General features: G+C 42.1%; 1 protein-coding gene across 2 annotated transcripts; it reads left to right on the top strand.

Annotated features, from left to right (window-relative positions):
* elp1 (elongator acetyltransferase complex subunit 1) lies at positions 1 to 12,531 on the top strand. 2 transcript variants are annotated; one of them, XM_083906254.1, is made up of 36 exons: positions 1 to 72; positions 1,249 to 1,462; positions 1,549 to 1,701; positions 2,076 to 2,157; positions 2,246 to 2,326; positions 2,428 to 2,513; positions 2,633 to 2,823; positions 2,914 to 3,037; positions 3,136 to 3,229; positions 3,349 to 3,579; positions 3,675 to 3,845; positions 4,586 to 4,664; positions 4,745 to 4,918; positions 5,727 to 5,833; positions 5,924 to 6,027; positions 6,114 to 6,167; positions 6,251 to 6,356; positions 6,811 to 6,926; positions 7,008 to 7,081; positions 7,190 to 7,268; positions 7,642 to 7,721; positions 7,811 to 7,960; positions 8,383 to 8,468; positions 8,653 to 8,801; positions 8,926 to 9,049; positions 9,321 to 9,418; positions 10,088 to 10,289; positions 10,400 to 10,461; positions 10,760 to 10,822; positions 10,976 to 11,036; positions 11,294 to 11,407; positions 11,518 to 11,617; positions 11,707 to 11,834; positions 11,916 to 12,067; positions 12,223 to 12,301; positions 12,393 to 12,531. In XM_083906254.1, exons 2-36 carry the CDS (start codon positions 1,313 to 1,315, stop codon positions 12,458 to 12,460), a joined length of 3,972 nt encoding a protein of 1,323 aa, XP_083762380.1. In that variant the 5' UTR covers positions 1 to 72; positions 1,249 to 1,312; the 3' UTR covers positions 12,461 to 12,531. The 2 variants fall into 2 exon arrangements, with proteins under 2 accessions (XP_083762380.1, XP_083762381.1); XM_083906255.1 differs by lacking the exons at positions 11,518 to 11,617; positions 11,707 to 11,834; positions 11,916 to 12,067; positions 12,223 to 12,301; positions 12,393 to 12,531 and having other exon boundaries at positions 10,976 to 11,097; positions 11,294 to 11,391.
* The last annotated feature ends 11,143 nt before the right edge of the window (positions 12,532 to 23,674 follow it).

The raw sequence follows: 23,674 nt of genomic DNA, 5'->3' as shown, positions 1-23,674 counted from the left end.
GCCGCCACATGCGCGTTGTTGTTTTGTTGATGCTGAACATTTGAAAGGTTCTACTTGTCCCTCTTCTTCTCAGTAAGTTTTCTTATTTCCACGTTTTATTATGTTTTTATTGTCTCTTATTAGTCTTCCGGGCTGCCGTAGCTTAGACAACAACAACAAAACGCCGCTTCTTTTACGTTTGAATAGTAAGCTAGCGAGATCCATTATAGGACAGCCCTACACACTCTTGTTGTAAAACACCTACAGTTTATCCAGTGAGTCGCATATAAACATTTTCAGTGATAAGTATTGTTAGTTTTGTGTTAAGGTTGGATTATTATTAGTTTTACGTTCCACATCATTGGTTTATATGACATATTTATACGAATTTGCGTGGAGTGATTTGTGCTCGTGTTCGGTGTCCAAACGTCAACAATGTAAACAACGTGTTAAATCAAAAAGTGTTTAATCCAAGGAAAATTAACAGGACTCTGACTTGCTTCTTAGTTAGGTTTTTTAATCCAAGTTATAATGGGGAGACAACTAGATGTGCGTGTCCGATAATGGATTCAATTGTACCTATAATATAATTGTCAATTTACAATATTTTATGTTTCTATCCACATCCAAACACTGACTGAACTCCTCGACATGTAGTTCATTGTTGTGCAAAAAACCAGCCAGTAATAAACTAAATATTATTTTCCAATGAAAACAACACACATCAATCAGTGCTTTTTACTTTTCTATTCCAATCCAATCCAACTTTATTTATAAAGCACTTTAAAAACAGCTGAAACAAAGTGCTGTACATCAGAGATAAATAAATAAAACATACACACGTGTGACCTCATAGACCTAAGAACAAATAATACATCAATAACAATACTGTAGAAAATATAAAAACAACACAAATAAACAGGTCATACAATAAAACCATATATATATATATATAAAAAGATAAAAGCTATTCACACACAATTGTTGTTACTTAATAAGGGCTGCAACTAATGAATATTTTCATCGTCATTATCTGGAGCATTTATAAGGTCCACAAAAATGTCAGGAAATGGTTATTGGTGTTTCGAAACCCCTGGGAATGATGACAATGTTCTAAAATGTTGTGTTTTGTCTTAAACATTTCATGCAAAACCATTGTTTTTAACCTCTTGTGCATAAGAACAGTTTTTCAAAGTAATTCAGTTGATTTAAGGCTCAGAAATGCAGTGTTCGGTGACCCTTACAATACCACAGTTGTTGCTCTTTCAGGTGTTTTTGCAGCGTTGGTCTTCAGCGTCTATCTCAGGGTGTTCCTGTCCTGTCCTGAGGTGAAATGAGGAACCTGAAGCTGCTGAAGAGCCTGCACAGCTCTGAGCTGCAGAGTCCCGGCTCGCCTCGCTTCCTGTGCGTGCGCGCAGACACGGGCTCGCTGCTGCTCGCCTCTCCATACTCTGTCACGGAGTACGACCCCCGCTCTGGACAGGTGAGTCTGGCGATCACGCAGTCGCAGGTGGAGGTGGAGGTGGAACGTTTTGTTTTTACTCATCTTCCCTCCGTCGTCTTCTGCAGGTCGTCGGCGAGGCTTCGTTGACGGCCGACGGTTTCCTCCCTGAGGATGGCAGCGGCGTGGTGGTCGGACTCCAGGACCTGGCTGAGCTTGAGTCGGCGTGTTTGGCCACAGCTGGCGGCGACGTTATCCTCTTCAACCTCAACACCTGCCAGGTCTTTGAATCTTCAATATTCTGGGACTTTATCTCACTGTTAAACTGTTAAAAAATGTTATTTGTCTCACAGCCTGCACCAATACCCATGTAAAAAAAAATCAGCGTTTTTAGCTCATAGCAACATGAGCGTTCCTGCTGCTTCCATTAGTCAGTTAAAATGTCTTATTTTTGTGACTTCAGTGATTTAAAAATCCTTGACTCAGTAACTCTCATGTTGCCATGGGTTAAAAACGCTGATTTTCTCTATGGAATCTTGTGTGGGAGCACGAGCAGGTTTCAAAACGACAAAAACTTCACTTGTGGTGGACTAACAGTTTGTTTTTTATTTAAATTAAAGATAGGGAAATAAAGAAATGCATCATGTCATTACAGCTGGAGTGTGTGGGCAGCGTGGACAGTGGCCTGACGTCCATGAGCTGGAGTCCTGATGAAGAGCTGGTCACTCTCACCACAGGTCAGTCAGTCACTGGTTTGGTTCGTTCTCCTGACGTCGGCACATTTTCCCAACAAAAATAACTCGCTCATAATTTCGGCACTTGCAGGTCAGGAAACGATCATCATGATGACCAAAGAGTTTGAGCCCATCGCTGAGTTTGGAATCCACCAGGACGATTTTGGTGAAGGTAAACAAAAAAACGACTTTATAAACGGAGGACGACAAAATGATCACTACTTTAATCATGTATTTAAATATTGTCTGTGTTTTGTTGTGTGTGTGTTGCAGGGAAGTTCATCACTGTGGGCTGGGGGAAGAAGGAGACTCAGTTCCACGGTTCAGAGGGAAAACAGGCAGCGCAGAAGAAGATCCAGGTCAGTTTTCAACCACACAAGGAAGATGAATGTGTGAATGTGCACAAATGATTGAAATATTGAGAACTCAACATTCCCACTAATTTAAATATTCCGAATGATGTCATGGCGGAGCACAGGAGGTGCAAGCGGTGTCTGCGTGCGACGACCGGCGGCCGCGGGTGACGTGGCGAGGCGACGGTCAGCTGTTTGCCGTCAGCGCCGTTTGCCCTCAGACGGGAGCCCGGAAGGTCCGTGTGTGGAACCGAGAGGGCGTCCTTCAGGCCACCAGCGAGAACGTCAACGGTCTGGAACAGGCTCTCTGCTGGAAGTAAGAGACTTTGTGTTTTAGAAGTTGTTGTTTTAAGAGCCGATGAGTGAATCGGGAATCATGTGACGACATCTTCTCCGTGGGTTTCAGACCTTCTGGAAGCCTCATAGCGAGCTCTCAGCGTCTCCCCAACAAACACAGCGTGGTGTTCATGGAGAAGAACGGACTTGTGCACGGAGACTTCACCCTGCCCTTCAGCAAGGACCAAGTCAAGGTTCACATAGATCTCACTTTACGTTTAAAAAGCTGGTTTTTAGAAGTTCTCAATCCACAGTTTGAAGGCCATTATCACAGTTCTTCTCCTGCGTGTAGGTGAAGGAGCTGCTGTGGAACAGTGACTCGTCTGTTTTGGCTGTCTGGTTGGAGGACATGACTCCTTCAGAGGACGGACAAGTTAACACTTACAGTAAGTTCAGCCATAGTTCATCTAACCCTAATATTACCTCCCAAAAGTCCCGAAGCCCAAACAAACAATCCTGTGTGGTGAAAGTGCTCTAAAGTCGCTCTCTCTCTCTTTCTCTGCAGTCCAGCTGTGGACAGTCGGGAACTACCACTGGTATCTGAAGCAGAGCCTGCACTTCGGCAGAGACCATCAGCAGGCTCCCGTCTGGTGCTGCTGGGATCCTGAGCGCCCCCTCAGGCTGCACCTGGTGAGACGCAGCTGGACCAGCGTCACCTACGACTGGGGCTGGACCACGGAGCGGAGCCTCGGCACGGACGCAGCCGACGACGCCAACGTGGCTGTGATCGATGGAGGTGAGCGACAGAAGTGATATGTTAAAAAAAATAAAAAGAAGAAGTGAGAAGAAGCATCGCATGACGAGGTTTTCGTACTCTGTGATGACCCTCAGATAAAATCCTGGTGACGACCTTCAGACGCGGCGTCGTCCCTCCTCCCATGTGCTCCTTCGAGCTCCAGCTCAAAGCTCCCGTCAACCAGGTGACCTTCCTGTGCCGACCTCAGGGGACCAATCAGCTGGCGGCGCTCACCGCTAACGGACAGATCTCCGTCTACAGCCAAGGTGGAGTTTCTCTTTTCTGTTTTCCACCAAGATTTTCCACTTTAAATGTCTTCGGTTTATATTTATGCTGAATTTATAATTAATTAATTGATTTTTTTGATGATGTTTGAGCCATAAAACGTCTGAAAATGCTGATTTAGTGTTTCCCAATGCTCAAAATAATGACATTCTCAAATATTATCATATTTATTTACAAAGAAATTAGGAAATATTCACTTTCAGTAGCTGATAAATCAAAGAACCTGTTTAATTGAACTGAATTGATGATCGAAATATCTGCCTATTCATCTAGTAATCTATTAATAATCTATTAATGATCAAATGTAGCCCACAATCAGCATTTTCAGTTATCTAAAACATCAATATTACAAATAAAAGGTTATATTCTGCTCATTTAATTGACACAGACGGTTTAAATGTCTTTATATTTATATTTATGCTGAATTTATAATCAATTAAGTGCTTTGTTGACGTTGTTTGAGCCATAAAATGCTGATTTAGTGTTTCCCAAAGCTCAAAATAATCACGTTCTCGCGCATTATTGTATTTATTTGCAAAGAAACTAGAAAATATTCACTTTTCAGAAGCTGAGAAATTAAAAAAACGTGTTTAAATGATTACAAAATTACACTCAAACCACTGAAGTAATCTATTAATAACCTATAAATTATCAATTGTTGCATGCATGTTCACTAAAAAGGTTGTTAAAGGGTTAAATTCTGCTAATTTCATTGATTCAGACTCAGAAGAAGAGACTGAGAAAACACCAAACGGATTCAGGGTTGTGTTTCGTCCTCTGGTTCTCCAGAAAACCTTCAGGTAAGTCCTCGACCAGGCAGCATCTCAAACACACACACACGCACACACACACACACCCACACCTTTTCTTTCTCCTCCAGTGTCGCGGCGCAGAGAGACGACGACGACCCTCTGTCTCTGCGGCAGCTGCTGTGGCTGCAGGACGAGCTGTTTGTGGGCGTGGCCTCTGGTCTGCTGCCGACCTCCTCCGCCCTGCAGGTGCTTCAGCCGGCGGTGGACGACGACGACGGCGGCAACAACACACTTGTGATCAGGTCAAGCTCTATATTATCTTGTAGTCTCTGTTTGTACACTACCGTTCAATGGTTTGGGCTCACCTGTACGATTTTTGTTGGTGTTGTCCATTAAAAGTCAGACTTTTACTCATCAAAAGAGTTGCAAAATGAACAGAAAATATAGTCAAGACATTGACAAGATTAGAAATAATGATTTTTATTCCAAATAAAACTGTTTTCATAAAACGTCATTGCACAAGGGTTTTCTAATCATCCAATAGCTTCTAACGCCATTAGCAAACACAATGTAACATTAGAACACTGGAAATGTACATATTCCATTAAAAACCAGATGTTTGCAGCTAGAATAGTCGTTTACCACATTAACAATGTATAGAGATTATTTCTGATTAATTTAATGTTATATTCATTGAAAAAAAGTGCTTTTCCTTTAAAAAATAAGGACATTTCTAAGTGAGTCCAAACTTTTGAACCCCTTTAAGATTGAATACCACATTATTTCTCAATGAAACCAGACAGGACAGGAAAAAAAGTCATCATAACGTGTTAGTTTTAGTTTAATGATTTCTTTGTTTATGTGGAGCAAAGAAACCAATAAAATATTCACATTTAAGAAGCTAAAACAATCAGAAATCTTGTTTTAATCATGAAAAAAAGCTTCAAACTGACTAATCAATTAACTGTTTCCGCTCTATAAAACTGTTTTCCTCTTGTTTTATTCTGACAGGCTTAAAAACAACCAGTAAAAAATACTTTTATGTCCCTGTAAATCTCTTAAATATTGTATTTCTTAGATTTATTTAAGTGACTTTCCCTCCCCCCTCAGGTCTGAGGTAGAAGTGGACGGTGTTGTGGTCAGCGTGGTTCACTCGGCTCAGACTGGCACTGTGGCTCTGCAGCTGGAGGATGGACAGATCAGGAAACTGCTCTGGGGTCAGTCACAAACACTTTACTTTTTCTATTTCATATCCATTTTTAATTGAGAAAAAGGCGTTGAGTTGACTTTGAGCGTATCTGTTTCAGATTGTCCCGAACCGTCCGTGGAGAACTGGCGAGACCCCAGCGGGTGTAACGTCAACTTCCCTGTGCCGTGCGTTCAGACGTCGCTCTGCAGCATCAGCGGGGAGGTAATCGATCGAAAGACGATCAATCGTCATCATCACGTTCTCGTTTTTAAGGCAGAATTCACACGACGGTGTTTGTGTTTTTGCAGGAGTATCTGCTCGGTCTGACGGACAGATCCCACCTGTACGCTGGAGACACCGAGGTGAGCCGCCCTCACTTTCTCGGTGCGATCGGTGCACGGGACGTACGTTTATTTACGCTTAGTATATCTTCTTTTCCTCTCAGCTGGCGTCTAACGTGTCGTCCTTTGCCGTTTGCAACGACTTCCTCCTCATCACCACACACTCCCACACCTGCCGCTGCCTCCAGCTGAGCACGCTCACCGTCAAAGGTAAGGAACGTGTTTGTTGCGCGTGTTATCTATGTTTTAGTGCTTTATTTCTCTTTTTCTGACTTGTGTCTCTGCTGCACCAAATCCCATGCAGAAAATCAGCATTTTTTTAGCTCATGGTGACACAGGAGCTGCTGGTCTACTGCTGCCTTGTTTAGTAAATTTATGTCACTTATTTAAAGCCAAAGTAAGCATTTTAAACACTGAAATCACAAAACAGCACATTTTAACCTGCTAATGTAGGAAGCAGTGGGTCAAAAACATCTGAAAAACATTGATGCTAAATCCTTGATTTTCTCAATGGACTTTGGTGCAGTGACACAAACTTCACTCTCCATTTTTTTCAGCTCCTCCGTTCTTCTTAAAATCGACTCGTTAGCTTAGTTATTGTTGTCACTGCTGTATGTTCGATAGCCGAACTGATTGAGATGACCTTTGACCCTAACCCTGACAGGGCTGCAGGCGGCCTTGGCCACAGATAAAGGTCAGAACGACGAGACGCTGCGTCGGGTGGAGAGGGGATCCAGGATCGTGACTGTGGTGCCTCAGGACACCAAAGTCATTCTACAGGTCCGTTCGTGTTAGCTCACATTAGCATGATTCTGCTACTTTTAGCCTGTTTTATGGATAAGTGAGAAACTTCATGTCCAGATGCCTCGGGGGAACCTGGAGACGGTTCATCACAGAGCGTTGGTGCTGGCTCAGCTCAGGGAGTGGTTGGACGCGTGAGTTTAGTCTTTATAATATCAAAATATTCATTCAACTCACTGAAATTGAGTTAATTCATTAAATGTTGAACTTTAAGCTCAAATTTTACGTTATTTCTATCCCAGTTTGAGGTTCAGAGAGGCCTTCGAGTGTATGAGGAAGCTGAGGATCAACCTGAACCTCATTTACGACCACAATCCAAAGGTTTGAACACATCTTTATTTATTCCAGAAGATTTACAAAATATAGGAAATAATACAATTTACAAACGTGATATGATAATATTTTGGAAATCCAATAAAAACATGTGATATCAGTCAATTTAATTGATTATTTCCTCAGTTATTCGTCCTTTATTTCTCTCTAAAGTCACATTGATAATTAAAACCCATTTTAAAAAGCGAGATCTCGACAAGACAAGCATGTATTAGTGGTAGTAATACTTGATATTATCCCCCAAATTTGCCATTAAAATAAATATACATAAAGGAAAAAGATATGTACATCCTTATACGTACACATTTAAACAGACGTACACTTAAGTGATAATAAGAGTCGTCCTAAAACCATTTTTCAGGTTTTCCTGGAGAACATCGAGACCTTCATCACACAGCTGACCTCCATCAACAACATCAACCTCTTCCTCACTGAGCTCAAGTACAACTTTTGTCCCTGCTTTAGAAATTGTTTATTTATTCATAAAATACAGAAAAATATGTCTGTTTATTTATTTGTTTTGTCTCCAGAGAGGAGGACACAGCAGGCAGCATGTACCCGCGTCCTGAGAGCAGTCCAGTGCAGCCGCAGCTACAGACGCAGACGGTCTCTGGACTGAAGAAGGTCGACGTGGTCTGTGACGCTTTACGAAGCAAGATGGAGTCAATGGATCCAAACAAGTCAGTTTAGACTCATTTTACCCTCTTTATAACAGGCTCACCTCAATAAATCCGCTTGCTTGATTTATCATGCTGCACCAGCGATGAGCAGCAGCTCATCAGCAAAAAAAAGTATCTCTGAATGACTCGAAATTTACCATCATAATAGTCGGCATCGCCCTGAACAAGGATCTGTTGAAAATATTTGCAAACCTCTTAAGGAATAATTTGAATGAATTTTTTAAATTCAGGAAATTATCCATTTGCCCTGATGCAATTTGACAGTGAGCTGACTTCTCAAAAACAAAAAGTATCTTGGAATGACTTGCAATTTACCAACATAATAGTTGGCATCGCCCTGAACCAGATTCCATCTAAGAAATGTAAATCATCCTTTTTATATAGAAATGTTGGACAGAATTAATTGTTGACGTTCCCCTCAGGTTCTGTCTCTCCATTCTGACGACTCATGTGAAGAAGTCTGTTCCAGAGCTGGAGATCGCTCTGCAGAAGGTCCACGAGCTTCGAGGTGAGAAGACCTCAAATACACTGATCCATCTACTCTCTTCTTCTTTGACTGGGCAGACTAAACAAATCCCTAACCTAACCATAACACCTTAACACCAAACTCAAGACGATTTCCTTAAACTTTAACAAATAAGAAGAACACAGTGGATTTTAAATGTATTTGTTGTGTGTGTGTCTTTGTCCAGAGAACCCTTCTGAAGCTCCGGGTGCCGTTAGCGCTGAGGCGGCGCTCAAGTACCTCCTCTTCCTCGTCAACGTCAACGACTTGTACGAACACTCTCTGGGAACGTACGACTTTGACCTCGTGCTCATGGTGGCGGAGAAATCGCAGAAGGTACGAGACGACTGCAAAGTTCTCCATGATTTTGTACATAAGACGCGATCGGTCGTGCTGTTCAAGCAGCTCTATAAGTCCTACTTGTTATCTACAAATGCATTGTTTTTTTTTCTCTCGGCAGGATCCCAAAGAATATCTTCCCTTCTTAAACATGCTGAAGAGCCTGGAGCCAAACTACCAGCGCTACACCATCGACAAACACCTGAAGCGCTACAGGAAGGCGCTGCTGCACCTCAGCAAGTGTGGTCAGTCTCAGAGCGTGTGGTCGGATTAAATTACAGAGTAAATGGCAGCATAAATATAAGTGTATCATCAGCATAACTGGACAGGATTGATACCACGCCTCTTAATGACGGCATCAAGATGAGAAATGGAATAGGACCTGAAATTGAACCTTGTGGAACCCCATATTTTACTTCCTGTGTGCTGTGGTGTAAAGTCAAGGCTGGTAGGAAGTAAAGCTGTTTTGGTTTTTGTAGATTTTTATTTTCATGACAATCTTTCCCTTGTGTTCAGGACAGGAACATTTCCCTGAAGCTCTGCAGCTCGTCAGGGAGCAGAAGCTCTACAGTGAAGCTCTGAGACTCTACGAGTCAAACGGCGCTCAATACAAGGTACGAACAACCGTTTCTTAGCAAAGAGATGACTTTTACGAAGGAGTAAATCAAGAAAAGACTGAAATTTACTTTGGGTAAAAAAAAAAATTGGTGAGGAAGAAAAATTACATTTGCAAAGAAAGAAAAAGAAAATTTGTATCGTAAGGTTTCCAAAATCACCCTAAAACATCATGGTCTGGTATGTTGGCGTTTTACTTTTTCTTTCTTTAAAAAAATATAAAGAAACACTTTTAAAAGAAAAAGAAAATTGCTAAGAAAAAAATTTTTTTTCAAGGAAAGCTAAAAAGTAACACATTTTCTTAAAGAAAAATTCAAAGAAAAAAAATGTAAAAGTAAAAATAATTAGACATTATTACAAAGAAAACCTTTTGTAAAAATTTATTTTAAAGAAACGTAATGTTTTTGATTTTTTTTCAAAGAAAAAAAATGCTAAGGGAGATTTTTTTTATTCAAAGAATGATTAGCTAGGAAATTTTTTTCAAAGAAAGCAAAAAAAATCCCCCAAAAATTTTTCACAAACAAATTTGCTAAGGAAAATCATTGTTAAGAACAAAAAATTGCTAAGAAAGAAAAAAAATTCAAAGATAATTGCTAAGAAGAAAATTCACAGAAATAATTTTTGCTCAGAAATAACTAGACTAATAAAAGTTGAACTTTGACCTCCAGGCGCTGAGCTGTGCCTATTCTGAACACCTGGTGGAGCAGCAGCAGGCGGAGCAGGCCGGCCTGTTGCTATGGCGATGTGGAGAGACGGTCGGCGCCCTGCAGGCGTTCACCGGCAGCTCCAGTTGGAGGAACGCCATCTGTGTGGCTCAGCACATCCCACTACCACCTGACCAGCTCGCTCTGCTGGCCAGAGACCTGGCAGGTAACCATGACAACACACAGACAGACAGACAGAAAGACTCTACACTGTACAGAGCATTACAGACATTTACGTTTTAAATGTAAACCATGAGCTTCGTCCTCCTGTTGTAGAGAAACTGATTGAACAGAGAAGATTCTCAGAAGCTGCTCTGCTGCTGGACCAGTACGCTAAAGTAAGATCCTCTGCACTACGACTGGAAAAACACGGAAAAACGAGCAGATTACACCTTTAATCAGATTAACTATCAATCTGCAGCTGCTAGACAAAATCTGAGTCTTTTTTATGCATTTGATTCAACTTTTCTTACTAATACACTTTAAGAGACACAACATTTCAGGAAAGAAATTACTTTGCTAAGTAACAAAGTTAAAAAAAATTAAATTCCATATTTCTTGATATGGACAGATCCATCAAACATGACACGTGTGTGTGGTTTCAGATGTCTTAGTCTGTGTCTTTGTCTCCAACAGGACTGTGAGGAAGCCATCTTGGCTCTTATCACAGGTGCAGTCTGGGAGGAAGCGTTACGACTGGTCAGTGAGATCACTTAAATATTTGAAATTTCCAGCTGTTTTAAACTTCAGTCCTTTCATTGTTTTATTATTATTATTATTATTATTATAATAATTATAATAGTAGTATTATTATTATTATAAAAGTTTCTTTACTTCTGTGTGTGTTTTCAGATTTACGTACACAACAGACGAGACATCACAGAAACGAACCTGAAACCTGCTCTGCTCGACGGTAACAACACTTCACTTCAGAGATAACGAACCTTGTTTCACTTGTTCACTCACCCCACAGGGTATGTCGTCTAAAATGAATTAAAAAAAAAAGAAATAGGACGACATAGTATAGTATGACGTTTTTGTCTGACAATATATATATATATTGTCAGATTTTGGACGAAATAGTGTAGTATGATATTGAGGTCGATGACATAGTATTGTATGACGTTTTTGTCACATTTTGGGCTAAAAAAGATGTTTTTCTTCTCTCAGCTGTGAACACACAGACCGTTTTCCTGGAGGCTCAGGTCACGACGTTCAGGCGACACAGAAGCAGACTCTGTGTGGTCAGAGAGCAGAAGGAGAAGGCCAGACTGGACATGCTGGGTGAGATTGAATCCCAATCTAAACCATCATTTAACAACATCATTACTATAGGTTTAGACAAGCACTCGTTCGTGAACTCATTGTCACTAACCCGTCGTCTTCTCCGACAGACGAGGACGGTCCAGATTGTCCCGACGCTGAACTTTACTCTGAGGCCAGCAGCGTGATGACCGGCTCCAAATACTCGCACAGCAACTCCCGCGTTTCCTCGTAAGACAGAAACTCCCTTCCACTGGTTCGTACTGTTTTTTAAAACATCACAACAAAACAAAACTGGTTCTGGTTGTCTGTGTCTGCAGGAGGTCGTCAAAGAACCGGCGAAAAGCCGAGAGGAAGAAGCTGAGTCTGAAGGAAGGAAGTCCAATGGAGGACCGGGCGCTCATGTTCGCCCTGGGAGAGATCATCACCACTGTGGACAAGATGAGAGGTAACAGATTATATAGATTATATATGGATCTATTTCAGCTCTACCTTGAGGAGAAGTTCACTCCTTTGATTTGATTTGCAGAGGAAGTTCACGGCCTGCTCAAAGCGCTGGTGCTGTTCCAGTTTGACAGACAGGCGGAGAAGCTGCAGTCGGCCTACGACCACGCCCTGCAGATGATGGAGGGGGCGGGGCCTGAGGTTTGGCCGGAAAACGTCCAAAACAGCCAAGCGCCGGTAAACGAAAAACTTAGGTTTCTCACTGAAAAAGGGCTGTCTAATGGCGACTTAAGATATCGTAGATATAGTTTTACGTCAATAAACTTCAAAAAAATCCCTTAAAAATAAACATTTTGACTGTACAATTAATCAAATGATCTCATTTTCTTTAGCTCACTGGGCCAAACTCGACTGCTAACAGCATCATGGCGTCTTACCAGCAGCAGCAGAGACCTGCAGCCACACAACAAGGTCAGCAGCATTTAAAACATTACCTTTGGTTTTTTTTTACAGTTTCTTCTTCTTTCCAATGTTGTTTTTTTGAATTCTCTTTGCTTCGTAGATGTCGAGGTGTCGGTGCAGCCAAAGATGAGAAACGGCATCAAGTGGAAGCTCGCTATTCTTAATTAAATGTCATTTTTTTAAGTGTAAAAGTCAAGTGTTAAATATGTAATAAATAAAGATTCAGTTACCAAACGTTTCCATGCAGTTCTAACGCGTATTACTTTCCAAATACCAGTTCCGTTCTTTAAACTTTCTGCATTCTGTACATCGTAACATCTATCAATGAACCACTACCACCACTAGAGGGCATCAAAACCCTGAGGAACAACGTGCTGCTTCCCTTAAAACTACCAAAAGTACCAGGAACTTCAACACAAGGTCTACAGGGACCATTAAAAAAAGGTTCCTGGGGTTCAGATCCTGGATTTGACATACATGTGCAACAGGATTATCTGAGCTTTTAAAAATAATTATAAAAAAACCTGAAGGACACATGACCCTTGTTTGTACTTTCCTGCAATAGCAGTTTCCGACTAATGAATACAACCTCTATCCCTACCCCAGAGCATATGAGGAGTAAGCAGAGAAGAAAGATGGATTTCTTTAACTACAGCCTCTTCTCCAGCTCATATCTTACATGTGACTGTGCTTTCATTTAGCAGGACTGCAATCACACCTGCTGTTCAAATGCAGATTCGTCTTCTCTTCCCCTTCAGCAAAGCCTGAGCAGATTGCCGCACGCAGCTGTTGTCATTTTCAATTTTAACGCCGAGAGCAGCAACGCTTATGCGGTGAGTTGATTTGTGAAGTAGAGTCTGCACCTCCTCTGATTCATAAACCATCATCAGGACCGTTTGGACTCCATATATTTATATATAAAAGAAACAAGCATTTTTACCATGCAACTTTACAAACGTGCTACCATCTGTAACTGATGCTGAATCTAACCAGCAGCTGATTGGATGTCGTCATCTCATCCCATTTCTAATGCAAACAAACTACGTTAAGCCAAGTGAAGCCCAATTTAAGCCCAATTTATACTCCTGCGTAAAGTGCTCTGCGTCGACGCAGAACCTGTTGTAGAGTCTCTGCGTCGTCTCCGGCTGCACAGAATATTTTTTAAGTGTCCGTCACTCCGTCAAGGGACAACGGAGACGGCAAGAGCTGCCATTGGTCCTCAGGACAGGCCGAGCGAAGCTGCTCTGTGCCGGCTCACACAGTGAGCACCGAGCGTCCACAGAGGCGGAGCTGATCACCGCCGACAACGTCGCTGCCGAACTATAAATACGTCATATCTTAACACACACAGCACATGTTTAGACTCTTAAATGGCCAATTTCTCGCCTCAAATGATCTTAAAACTGCGTTCCGGGACACAGAAAAGTGACAAACGGCCACTGTTTCAACAAACAACGCTGCTTGCCTCAATAGACGTATTTACGACGTGTATACTCGACAACACGATCAGGCAATTATGTGAGACAACTCTCTTCGCCGGTTGTTTTGATCAGATAAGTGAAGATGGTGGATTTTACTGGATCTCCACAGATCCAGCCAGATGGTGGGGGGTCTGCACAGCAAACCTTAATGCTGCAATTATTGCTGTTACACTGCCCATCGCTGGAGCTAACTTTATGCCATGCTATGCTAATGCTATCTTCGGCCAGATTGCGACCATTCGTTTCCCTTAAGGCTCCTGTAAACTTTCAGTGACTCTGGAGTAAGATGAAGGGAAGTCAATCAGGATATTGCAGGTCTGGAATAATGTACTTTTTTGGCTGTTTTCAAACTTGTGAAAAAGCACACCAGGGGGCATTATGAGGACCAGATATATTCAGACTGTAAGGTTTTGTGATATATCGGCCGTTCTCCTTGGATTTAAAGTGAGCAGTGAACTCTGGACAGCTTGAAACTTGCGCCGTTCATCTTCGCAGAAGCCTTTTCTACCAACATGGCATGTTCTAACAAAATGAATCACGTAACGCCCGGGTCCCGATAGGCAGGTATCCCTCAACATTTGACATAGCAAATTGCTCAATAAACCTTTTTTGCTACGGCGACATCATTTATATGCATTCCACAGTTCCCACTCTGAAGCCTCTCAAATCTTGGCACTTTATCACTCTGCCAAGACTTATAACCAAGACTATTTTTGAACACAGCAGTGCATACAGGAACACTGGATGGCAGCATTTGGTAATTGGCCAGTAAGTGCTCACTCACTCACATCTTCTACGTCTTCATCATCCATACGAGGGCACTAGAGCCAATCCCAGCTGACATCGGGTGGAAGGTCGCCAGTCCATCACATGTATCCGTCCATTTTCTACCACTTTATCCTCCACAGGAGGGTTTGCAGGGGGGAGTTATGACTTATGTCAATTCAGAGTGTCCAATTTGCCAAATCCCCAAATCTGCATGTTTTCTGGACCGTGGGAAGAAACTGGAGAACCCCAGAGAACCCGGAGAACTCCTGCAGGTAAGTGCTTTGGATATGAAACGAATGCAGCATTATCCTTTTTCTGATTGTAGAGTATTTATCATGTCTACTGACCCACACTTGTGTTTCACAGCATTATCTGACTCTCTAAAACTTGATTTTAAATATGCACTTTTGCATTTGTCAGCTGTTGCAGTGCACGCTCACACAGGCAGGTGAGGCTCCACAGGGCAGCTGTTCAATCTTTTTCTTTAAAAAAACAACAAAAAAACAACAATAGTTTCCTCTGTCAGATTAAACACCAGCCAATTCCCCCTATTGTATACATGATGACCTTTACCCCATTACGCCAAACAAAAACAACACTGAAGGCAACAGTTGGAGAGACTCTTTAAAAACATCTTCCCATGCGTCTCACCATCGAATCACGCTGCAGGTGATTTTCTGTGTCGTTGATAGAACACATTGTGCTTTAAATCGCACTCTGTGAAAGCCCCTCCATTCACTCAGCTCCCTCACAGGCGCCATCGTGTGTCCAACACATGCGCCTACAGCCATGCTACTGTGCATGTTGGCCCAAGATCTGAAATGTGGGTTTCAATTGGGCGCAGTTATCTTCTGAGCCAACTCCCCCCTATAGCCTTTTGCCATTACAATCTATATATATATATCTATGTATCTATATCTATGTATTCATTCATCATTATGCCAGTTTGTGCATTCCCTGGACGCACCTTCTTATCTACCTGTCCACACTGACGGACACTTTTTATGGTCAGCGCGGAGGCTGAAATCCAAGCCCCAGCATTATTTTTTACATCATGTATATAATGTTCAAGTATCAACGTTTAAGGCTTGGTGGTTTGGAATTTGCTTTTAACAAAGCTTCTCTCGTTTATCGTGCATTAGGAGAATGAAAAGAATGAACACGTGTGTGTGAGCTTTCCCACTCACTGGGGTTTCCGGAAAAAGGACGACGAGACGAGCTGAGAGGGAGTAAATTGACCGGTTTATTGCAACAGAAATCACCAAAACAAACAAAGGTAGACAGAGCTGTTGCTCCGTGTGTGGACCCAGCCTACTGCAAAAGACCAGAACCAGGTTACAAACGTGCTTATATAGCTGACTGATTACCTGATTCTGTCCAGCTGTCTGATCACCGGCCTGAGCCACTCCTCCCTTCTCTCCAGCAGCCGTCGCTCTAACCAAGCCCCACTCACACACACACACATTCTTGTACTTGCTGCATACTGAGGACCAGCATTTCCACTTTATAAATCAACACAATTACAAATATCGACTTCATGAATGACATCTACAAAGAACTACTGGTTGCAGTACCATAAAATGTCTGCAGGTGGAGCCCCAGAGCAAAAAGGGCTGGAAAACTTTTTCAATTTTTTTTTGTTGTTGTTGTAATTTTTGGTCCAAAATTTGACAAAAACATCATACTATGTCGACCAAAATTAAAAAAAAAAAAAATTGACCAAAATTTGACAAAAATGTCATACTACAGTCGTCCAAAATTAAAAAAAAAAAAAGTTGCCCAAATTTTTGGTCCAAAATTTGACATAAAAGTTGAGTATAGCATGTTGTAGCAACCTAAGGAAGTGATTTCAATGAAAACAAAGTGAGGACCGGCCAAAATGTCCTCACTCACAAGTACAAGAACACACACACACACACACACACACACACACACACACACACACACACACACACACACACACACACACACACACACACACACACACACACACACACACACACACACACACACACACACACACACACACACACACACACACACACACACACACACACAGCTCTCTTACAAGCAGAAGCAGCTTCCTGTCTGAAAACTTCTCATCGATCTCCACTCTTATTGTTTAATGACGGGGTCAAGAAGCCACTGCCACAACATGACTTTTGAAACTCTTTTCACTGAACTGAGCTGTAATGGTCCTTTTGCAGCACACGTGACAATAACCTCGGCAGCTTTGTACACACAGTGGAGCACAGCAGCAGATTACAGGGGAGACGCCACGACACAGGATGCACCACAAACGCTCACAATATTAACGATGCAAGAGAGTCTGGGGACATCTGCTGGTCAAGTAGAGAAAAGCAGCATCTGAGATAGAGTGACGTCAGTAAACAGAGACTGTGTGCACTGTTCCTATAAAGGAAAGTGTCCATGATGAATTGATAAACATGTTGACAGTTGATTTAATATGATTTGGACCTTTCTTCTCTCTTTAAAGGTCACAGAGTGGTCCTGTTGCACATATATGTTAGTTATGGAGGTCTACTTACATATATTAACTTGTTTTTATGGTCAAAAACCTCATAGTTGCTGTAAACTAGCCGATAGAAATCCTCTTTTCTGACAGTGTTTTTCTGCTGCGAGATTTCAGAGTGAACTTTCACCCCCAGAAGACAGAGTCTTGTGATTGGCCAGTACTATCCAACACATCCGTTCTCAGAAGCGCAGCGCCCCCCTCTGGAACGGCGGATGCACTGCTCCTCATTATCAAAACATTGTTTTAACAGTGTTTAAAAATAGCTTCTTCACGACTCCCCGCCTCAGTCCCATTTATGACTTTAAACCGGAGTCAGACCCAGAGTCAGAAGACACTGTCGCTCGTGAAACACCTCCACAACGGACGTTATTCTTCTTCTGCGGTTCAATGTACGTAACCGGATGTGCCCGGACTAGTGCCCGGAGCAGGACGATCGGTTGTTCAGGAGAACCGCTGTTTACGTAACTATTACGGGATTTTCAGTGATCTCGTTGAGCCCAGAGATTACAATAAGACACAACGTTCTCAGCAGTGGCTGAACTGTTTGTTTCGAACCGTCAGGGCTTCATAAACAAGGTAATGACGCAGATACACACCAAAAAAAACAGCGATAATAGGAACTTCCGGTCTAGTTCCGCTTTAAAGGGACCATTTCAAGTGTATTGATGTCGACACTGAAGCCGCTGCTGTCAGGGACAGAAGGACGAGTAAATGTTGGCCACTTAACACGAGTTTCACCTCACAGAATATTAGCATGTTTAAATTCACAAATTTCTGAGGAAAAAGCTTACTTCTTCTTGCCGTTTGACATTTTGCAGCTTACTGTTGAGCCACTGCTGCGTTTTGTGAATTCTCCATTTGAAAGATTTAATTCTGATTTAATGAAGTGGCACAAACCAGGTAGTGGGAGACCAACAGCTCCCAATGTAGCCCAAAGCTAACATAAAGTGAGGGGCCACAGCCCACTGGTCGGCCCTGTTGGTTTTGCAGGTGCGCCTCAGATAGGGACTTAAATCCTTCTCATCATAATTAAACTGCATTTATTGTAACAAATGGACATTCAGTTGGACTTGGACGATGCTTTAGATGTTTCCTGGATTGTCCAAACACAGCACACTGAGCCAAACTGAGCCAAAATTAAAGCCCTTTTACGACAAGCAAGACAGTAGATGACAGTTCAAACTTTTGAGCCTCTTAGACGGTCATTAGACAGTAATTTAGAAGAATGGAGGCTGTGATGGTGACTGAGGCAACATTAGTGAAGCCAAAGATGAAGCTTATTTACATGAGTGATTACAGCTGGGGCTTAGACGACTACTGTGTCCTGCATGAACTAAAACAAGGCTTCATTTAACTCACACTGTCAATGGGCAACATTTAAGTCCGTTAGTCTACTTTTTGTTTGTTGTGAGAAATGTTGGCTGCTCCTGGTAACTGCAAAATAATAAATAAATCAATAACCCAAAAAAAAGTGATGTTTTATTGTTCCCTATCCTTTTTTTTATCTCACTTATATGACGAAAAATGACACGAACAATAGAATCACAAAAGAACAACCAGCCACATTTGATATGGCTCAAAACAAACCAACAATCCACGACGCACAACAATAAGCCTAAAACAATCATCTCTCGCGGCTGCGCGGTTAAATTCATCCATATACGTTTCTGTCTGGTATTTCAGGTCAACTCTGCAATAACACAAATAATATTTGTGGCTTAAAATTAAATTATGATACGACTCTTTTTTTTTTTTAAATTGTGCCGATTCCATGCATTCTGTTTAATCAATACACGTGTGATTTATAACATTGTATGTATTTCATTCAATTATTCATCGTGAATGATTGTCAATGCAGCTGTTCCTGTCTGAAAACTCATCGATCTCCACTCTTATTGTTTAACGACGGGGTCAAGAAGTCACTGTAGTTGAATTCTCTGCATGAGCGAGTGTAAATCAATACCTTCCTTTTCTTACTCGTCTCCTTCGTTCCCTCCTCGCCATCCAAAATCGCGGCCTTATCGATAAGTATCTCGTCTGGGCTCCAAAATGTCTGCCAGCTTTTTGGCTGCCGCTGATGGGACAGAGCCAGACTCTAATGTTCCAGCCAACACTAGACAGGTATATTTACTATTTAGCCATTAGCAACACTCATTGATTTAAACTTGCAGGAGGGGGGGGTGAAAGGATAAAGGTGACAGTACCTTTGAGTTTTATTTTATTTTTTACCTCACCGATCCCTGGACGTATCATCAAATCCCCTCCGGCTGTACTAAATCCTGCCAGGTCCGACTGTAATGACTGGAAAATGAAATGGAGGCGGAGGGTTGGGCTGAGCCGAGGAACATTAAGCAGCTGATCAATAACACACTGGGGATCGTCCCGGTCACATTAAGCAGCGCGTCTAATACGCCCCATGCTCCGCCATCGTTTCATTATACTGTGATGGCTTACAAGCAACTCCTCTAATTCACTGAGATTCACCATCAATCTTTCTTTCTTTCTTTCTCTACTGTTCTTCTCTGCCATGTTCAATATCCTAAAATATTGGCATGTGTTGGAAACATGGTGTTCAGTGGAAAAAAAGGTTAATCACACTATTGATAATCACAATTGCTCCTTCTTTTCTTCTGGGGTTAAGACCACAACACAATAACGTATGTGCCAATCAAACCTCAATGAAACATTCTTTTTTTTTGGAAGAATAATGTATTTATGGGGCCCACGGTTGGTGTAGTGGTTAGCACTCTTGCCTTTGCAGCAAGAAGACCCGGGTTCCTGGGTTCGAGCCCGTTTGGAACAACTTTGGAACAAGGGCCTTTCTGCAAGGAGTTTGCATGTTCTCCCCGTGTGTGCGTGGGTTTTCTCCGGGTTCTCCGGCTTCCTCCCACAGTCCCAAATCATGCGATATGGGGATTAGCTGAATTGGTCACTCTAAATTGCCCGTAGGTGTGAGAGTGTGAGTGAATGGTTGTTTGTCTCTATGTGTGGCCCTGCGATGGACTGGCGAACTGTCCAGGGTGTACCCCCGCCTATCGCCCAATGTCTGCTGAGGTAGGCACAGCACCCCCCGTGACCCTCTGGTGGAGGATGAAGCGGTAGATAATGTATGGATGGATAATGTATTTATTAGATGTCCTTAAAACTGAGGACAAGACAAAAAATAAGTTTTTACACAGTTTTGACATTGGAAAAAAACTGCGAGAGAAAATGAGAAACACATTGGCTTCTTCTGTAAAATCTCGCCGCACTCACTTCCCCTCTCCAGAGAACACAATGCCACATCCACGCCAGCGCGAGAACAGCCAAACACCTACGAAAACATACGTCTAACAGTCGTTAACATCCGGAAAAGATCAAATTCACATTAATTTCCTCTCCGTCACTGCTGTGTGTGTTTCATGCCGTCCTCCTGATTCTGAGGACTCCGGTTCCCAATGACTTTGAAGCTCTTAAATTAGAATTAGGATAATATCAGCCCAAAAAGAGGGGGGGGCGAGGTGTTTGAGGAGAGAGAATGTTCTGGCACAGAGTGAAGAAGAAGAAGAAGAAGAAGAAGAAGAGACACAGTTGTGCAGCCAATGAGCCTCCAGCCAACATAAGCCACACCCAGACTCAGGAAATCAGAGCAGCAACAGGGGAAACACACTAGAGATGCACAACAAAAGACACCTTCAGTCCTTATCGTGACAGGATGCTTCTGAACGGAGACATCTTGATTTGGGCCCCAAGTAAATGGTGCATATATCATTAAGTGCAAGAATCCATTTCAATCCAATCCAATTTAATAAAAAAACATAAAGATGTGTCGTTAAGACAGACTTTAAAACAGGAAGCTATGAGGTCTGCCTAATTTGTAGCAGCAAACCAATTCCACAAATTGAGCGTTGTGCAAAGTCAACCCCACAATCCCCCTGTGCTTCAGCCTCCTTTTTAGACGATCAAGAGCAGCCGATCAGCTGATCTAGGAACAGCGAGGGAGTGTAAATCAGAGGTATAAGGCAGAGCGAGGCCATTAAGACACTTATAAACAAACAGTAATAGCTTCAAATGGATAGCTTCAAATTTTTTCCAATTTTGGTAATTGTATTTGTACACTTTTAATACCTCCACGCTCGTTCAATGTTCACATTTTCCACTAAAAATGACACAAAATGGCATTGACTTGTGACTTTTCATGGACAAATGTCTCATAGTTGATGATATCCGTCTTTTGCATCCCACTTTTAGAAAGTAAAACATTGAACCCTTCCATTAATATGACGCACACAAGCGTTTCCTTTGTACCTGCTTTAACAAACACCACTGGAAAAACAAACATCCTCAATCAGACAATGATTACAACTCCAAGAGGCAGCTCAGGTTCCAACAACAGACGACTTTTAATGAGTTCTAATTAATGACAGGAACAGTGCACAGTTGTTTCTTTAGTTACCTTAGTGACTGATATTGGTGGGTCTTGTAGCTATAAAGACCTCAGGGAAAGAGGAACTTTATTAAAACTCATGAAGGAGCTTGACAGTAAATCCGATAGAGCTTCACAGCCGCGGCCAGAATGATTGGTTTTCCGCTCTCTCTCGCTGGTATTATCTGGGTGGTGCTCAGCATCCAGGGAGCCGTTTGGGGCGGTTGTGAAAAATAAATCCTTGATATCATTAGGTATTATGTGGCATAATACTAAAACACGTCTATTTCCTCCTTTTCATTAACAGAATAATGTTTCCGGCCCACACATTGATGTGGGGTTTTGGGGAACAGAGATACCACACCTCCTTACTCTCTCTCTCTCTCTTTAACTGTGGCAGTAAAATGCTTTAGTCGTGATTAATGAATGTATTCTGAAGTGACTGGAACTTGCCCCGGAGCGAGCTGTAACTCTTTAGTTAAGCTCTTTCCGATAACGGCTCCTCCTCCTCCTTTCTCTCTCTCCTAGGGTCGTTCCGTCACCGTTCCCAGCACCATCCACTATCATGGGATGAGATGTTACTCCAAAATAGCCAAGCTGTTATTGTTATGTCTTTGGAAGAGCAGAAAGGTGCAGGTGTGGGAGCTGGCATTTACCTCGTTTAAAACACAATGAAAGAGGGAAAGTGCTGAGCAAAGTGTTAAGTGAACATCTGTGATGCAATTCCTCTACATTTAGTAGCATTAAGGTTTATGTGCGTCACATGACGTCTCTACTATTTCTACCGTCTGTTCGCCCTTTAACATGGAAGTAGTTGCATGGGAATCTTTTGCTCAGCACTATAATTCACAGAGTCGACAGTTTTGGCTTTGAGCAATATCTGTAGGCGCAGACGTATGAACATAGAGGTCTGCGTCGAGTATAAAAGCTGGTGCAAGTTTGACTATTCATTTGTGGTCATACCTTCTCCAAACAACGCACAAACACCACAAACTAATCCTCAAAAATTCATCATTTAATTAAAGAAAGGTTTTCCAGCAAGAATTCTGAGTAAATATGACAAATACCCAAGTTCAGTAAATTCATTCCAATGTCAAATCTAATTCCATTGTAGAATAATTGTAGTGTTGGAATCCTTAGTTTTTTTTTTAATCAGGGACATAAAAACTAAATAATTGGAATAAAAATAAAAATCATACCACCCAAACCAAAGGTCCTTATTGGGAAATTAGGCCTGTATTCAATGGGAGGGTGATTTTTTTTCATCTCTCTTCTCAGTTCTTCCTCACCATGTAATTGGGCCGTGTGAAAGGAAACATGACCCACTTAATGCACAGGCACGAGGAATTTCAATACTTTTCCTTAATTAAAAGTTCACACACAGTCGCTCAGTGATGTTCCACCGCAAGTCCGTCCAGTTAATAGATTAGATTCCGCAGCCGTCGAGCGGATTCAGCGGCAAGACTGTGAAGTTGATTTGGAAGAATTGATCGTTAGGATCAGGGCAGCGAGCGGCAACAGGCTTGTTGGCAATATAGCTGATTAGCTTAGTGATTCTGAAGCAGAGCCATTCGCGGTGCACAAGAAGTCTGTTTGGCTTCAAAAGATTCTTGGGAGTCCTTCGCAGTGTTCGGCTCCAGGATCCAGAATGTCACGAATGAGGTTTGGCTCTCTTTTCTTTACACTTGATTGGGTCAGTTCTGCTGCATTTCTACCAATATCTCATGCAAACACTATCCTTAGTAGTCACTCGCTAAAAAATAATGTGTGTAGAGTAGATCTCGGGGGAATAAATTGAAGCAATGTCTGTTCAAACACACCTGACGTGTCGTTTATCTGAGGTTTTCCCAAACATGTCAAATACAGAACTCTGTTAACTCAAAGATAAAAAGCCAATATCACTGATCAAAAAATGGTGCTCTTTTAATGCTAGACCTCTTGAGTTATATTAAAGGTCACACAGAGTGGTCCTGTTGCAAATATATGTTAGTTATGGAGGTCTACTTACATATATTAACTTGTTTTTATGGTCAAAAACCTCCTAGTTGCTGTAAACGAGCCGATAGAAATCCTCTTTTCTGACAGTGTTTTTCTGCTGCGAGATTTCAGAGTGAACTTTCACCCCCAGAAGACAGAGTCTTGTGATTGGCCAGTACTATCCAGCACATCCGTTTCTCAGAAGCGCAGCGCCC

This window comes from Microchirus variegatus (genome assembly GCF_963457635.1).
Source record: "Microchirus variegatus genome assembly, chromosome: 19".
NCBI lineage: Eukaryota > Metazoa > Chordata > Actinopteri > Pleuronectiformes > Soleidae > Microchirus > Microchirus variegatus.
The sequence above is the reverse complement of the archived record's forward strand: the minus strand, read 5'-3'. Positions and strand labels throughout refer to the sequence as shown.

Bases quoted from the DNA above. Each gene is read 5' to 3' on its own strand.
- elp1 (XM_083906254.1), top strand. From the start codon at position 1,313: ATGAGGAACCTGAAGCTGCTGAAGAGCCTGCACAGCTCTGAGCTGCAG. The intron at 4,665-4,744 runs GTAAGTCCTCGA...TTTCTCCTCCAG, and splicing joins GTTCTCCAGAAAACCTTCAG to TGTCGCGGCGCAGAGAGACG. The intron at 12,068-12,222 runs GTAAACGAAAAA...CATTTTCTTTAG, and splicing joins TCCAAAACAGCCAAGCGCCG to CTCACTGGGCCAAACTCGAC.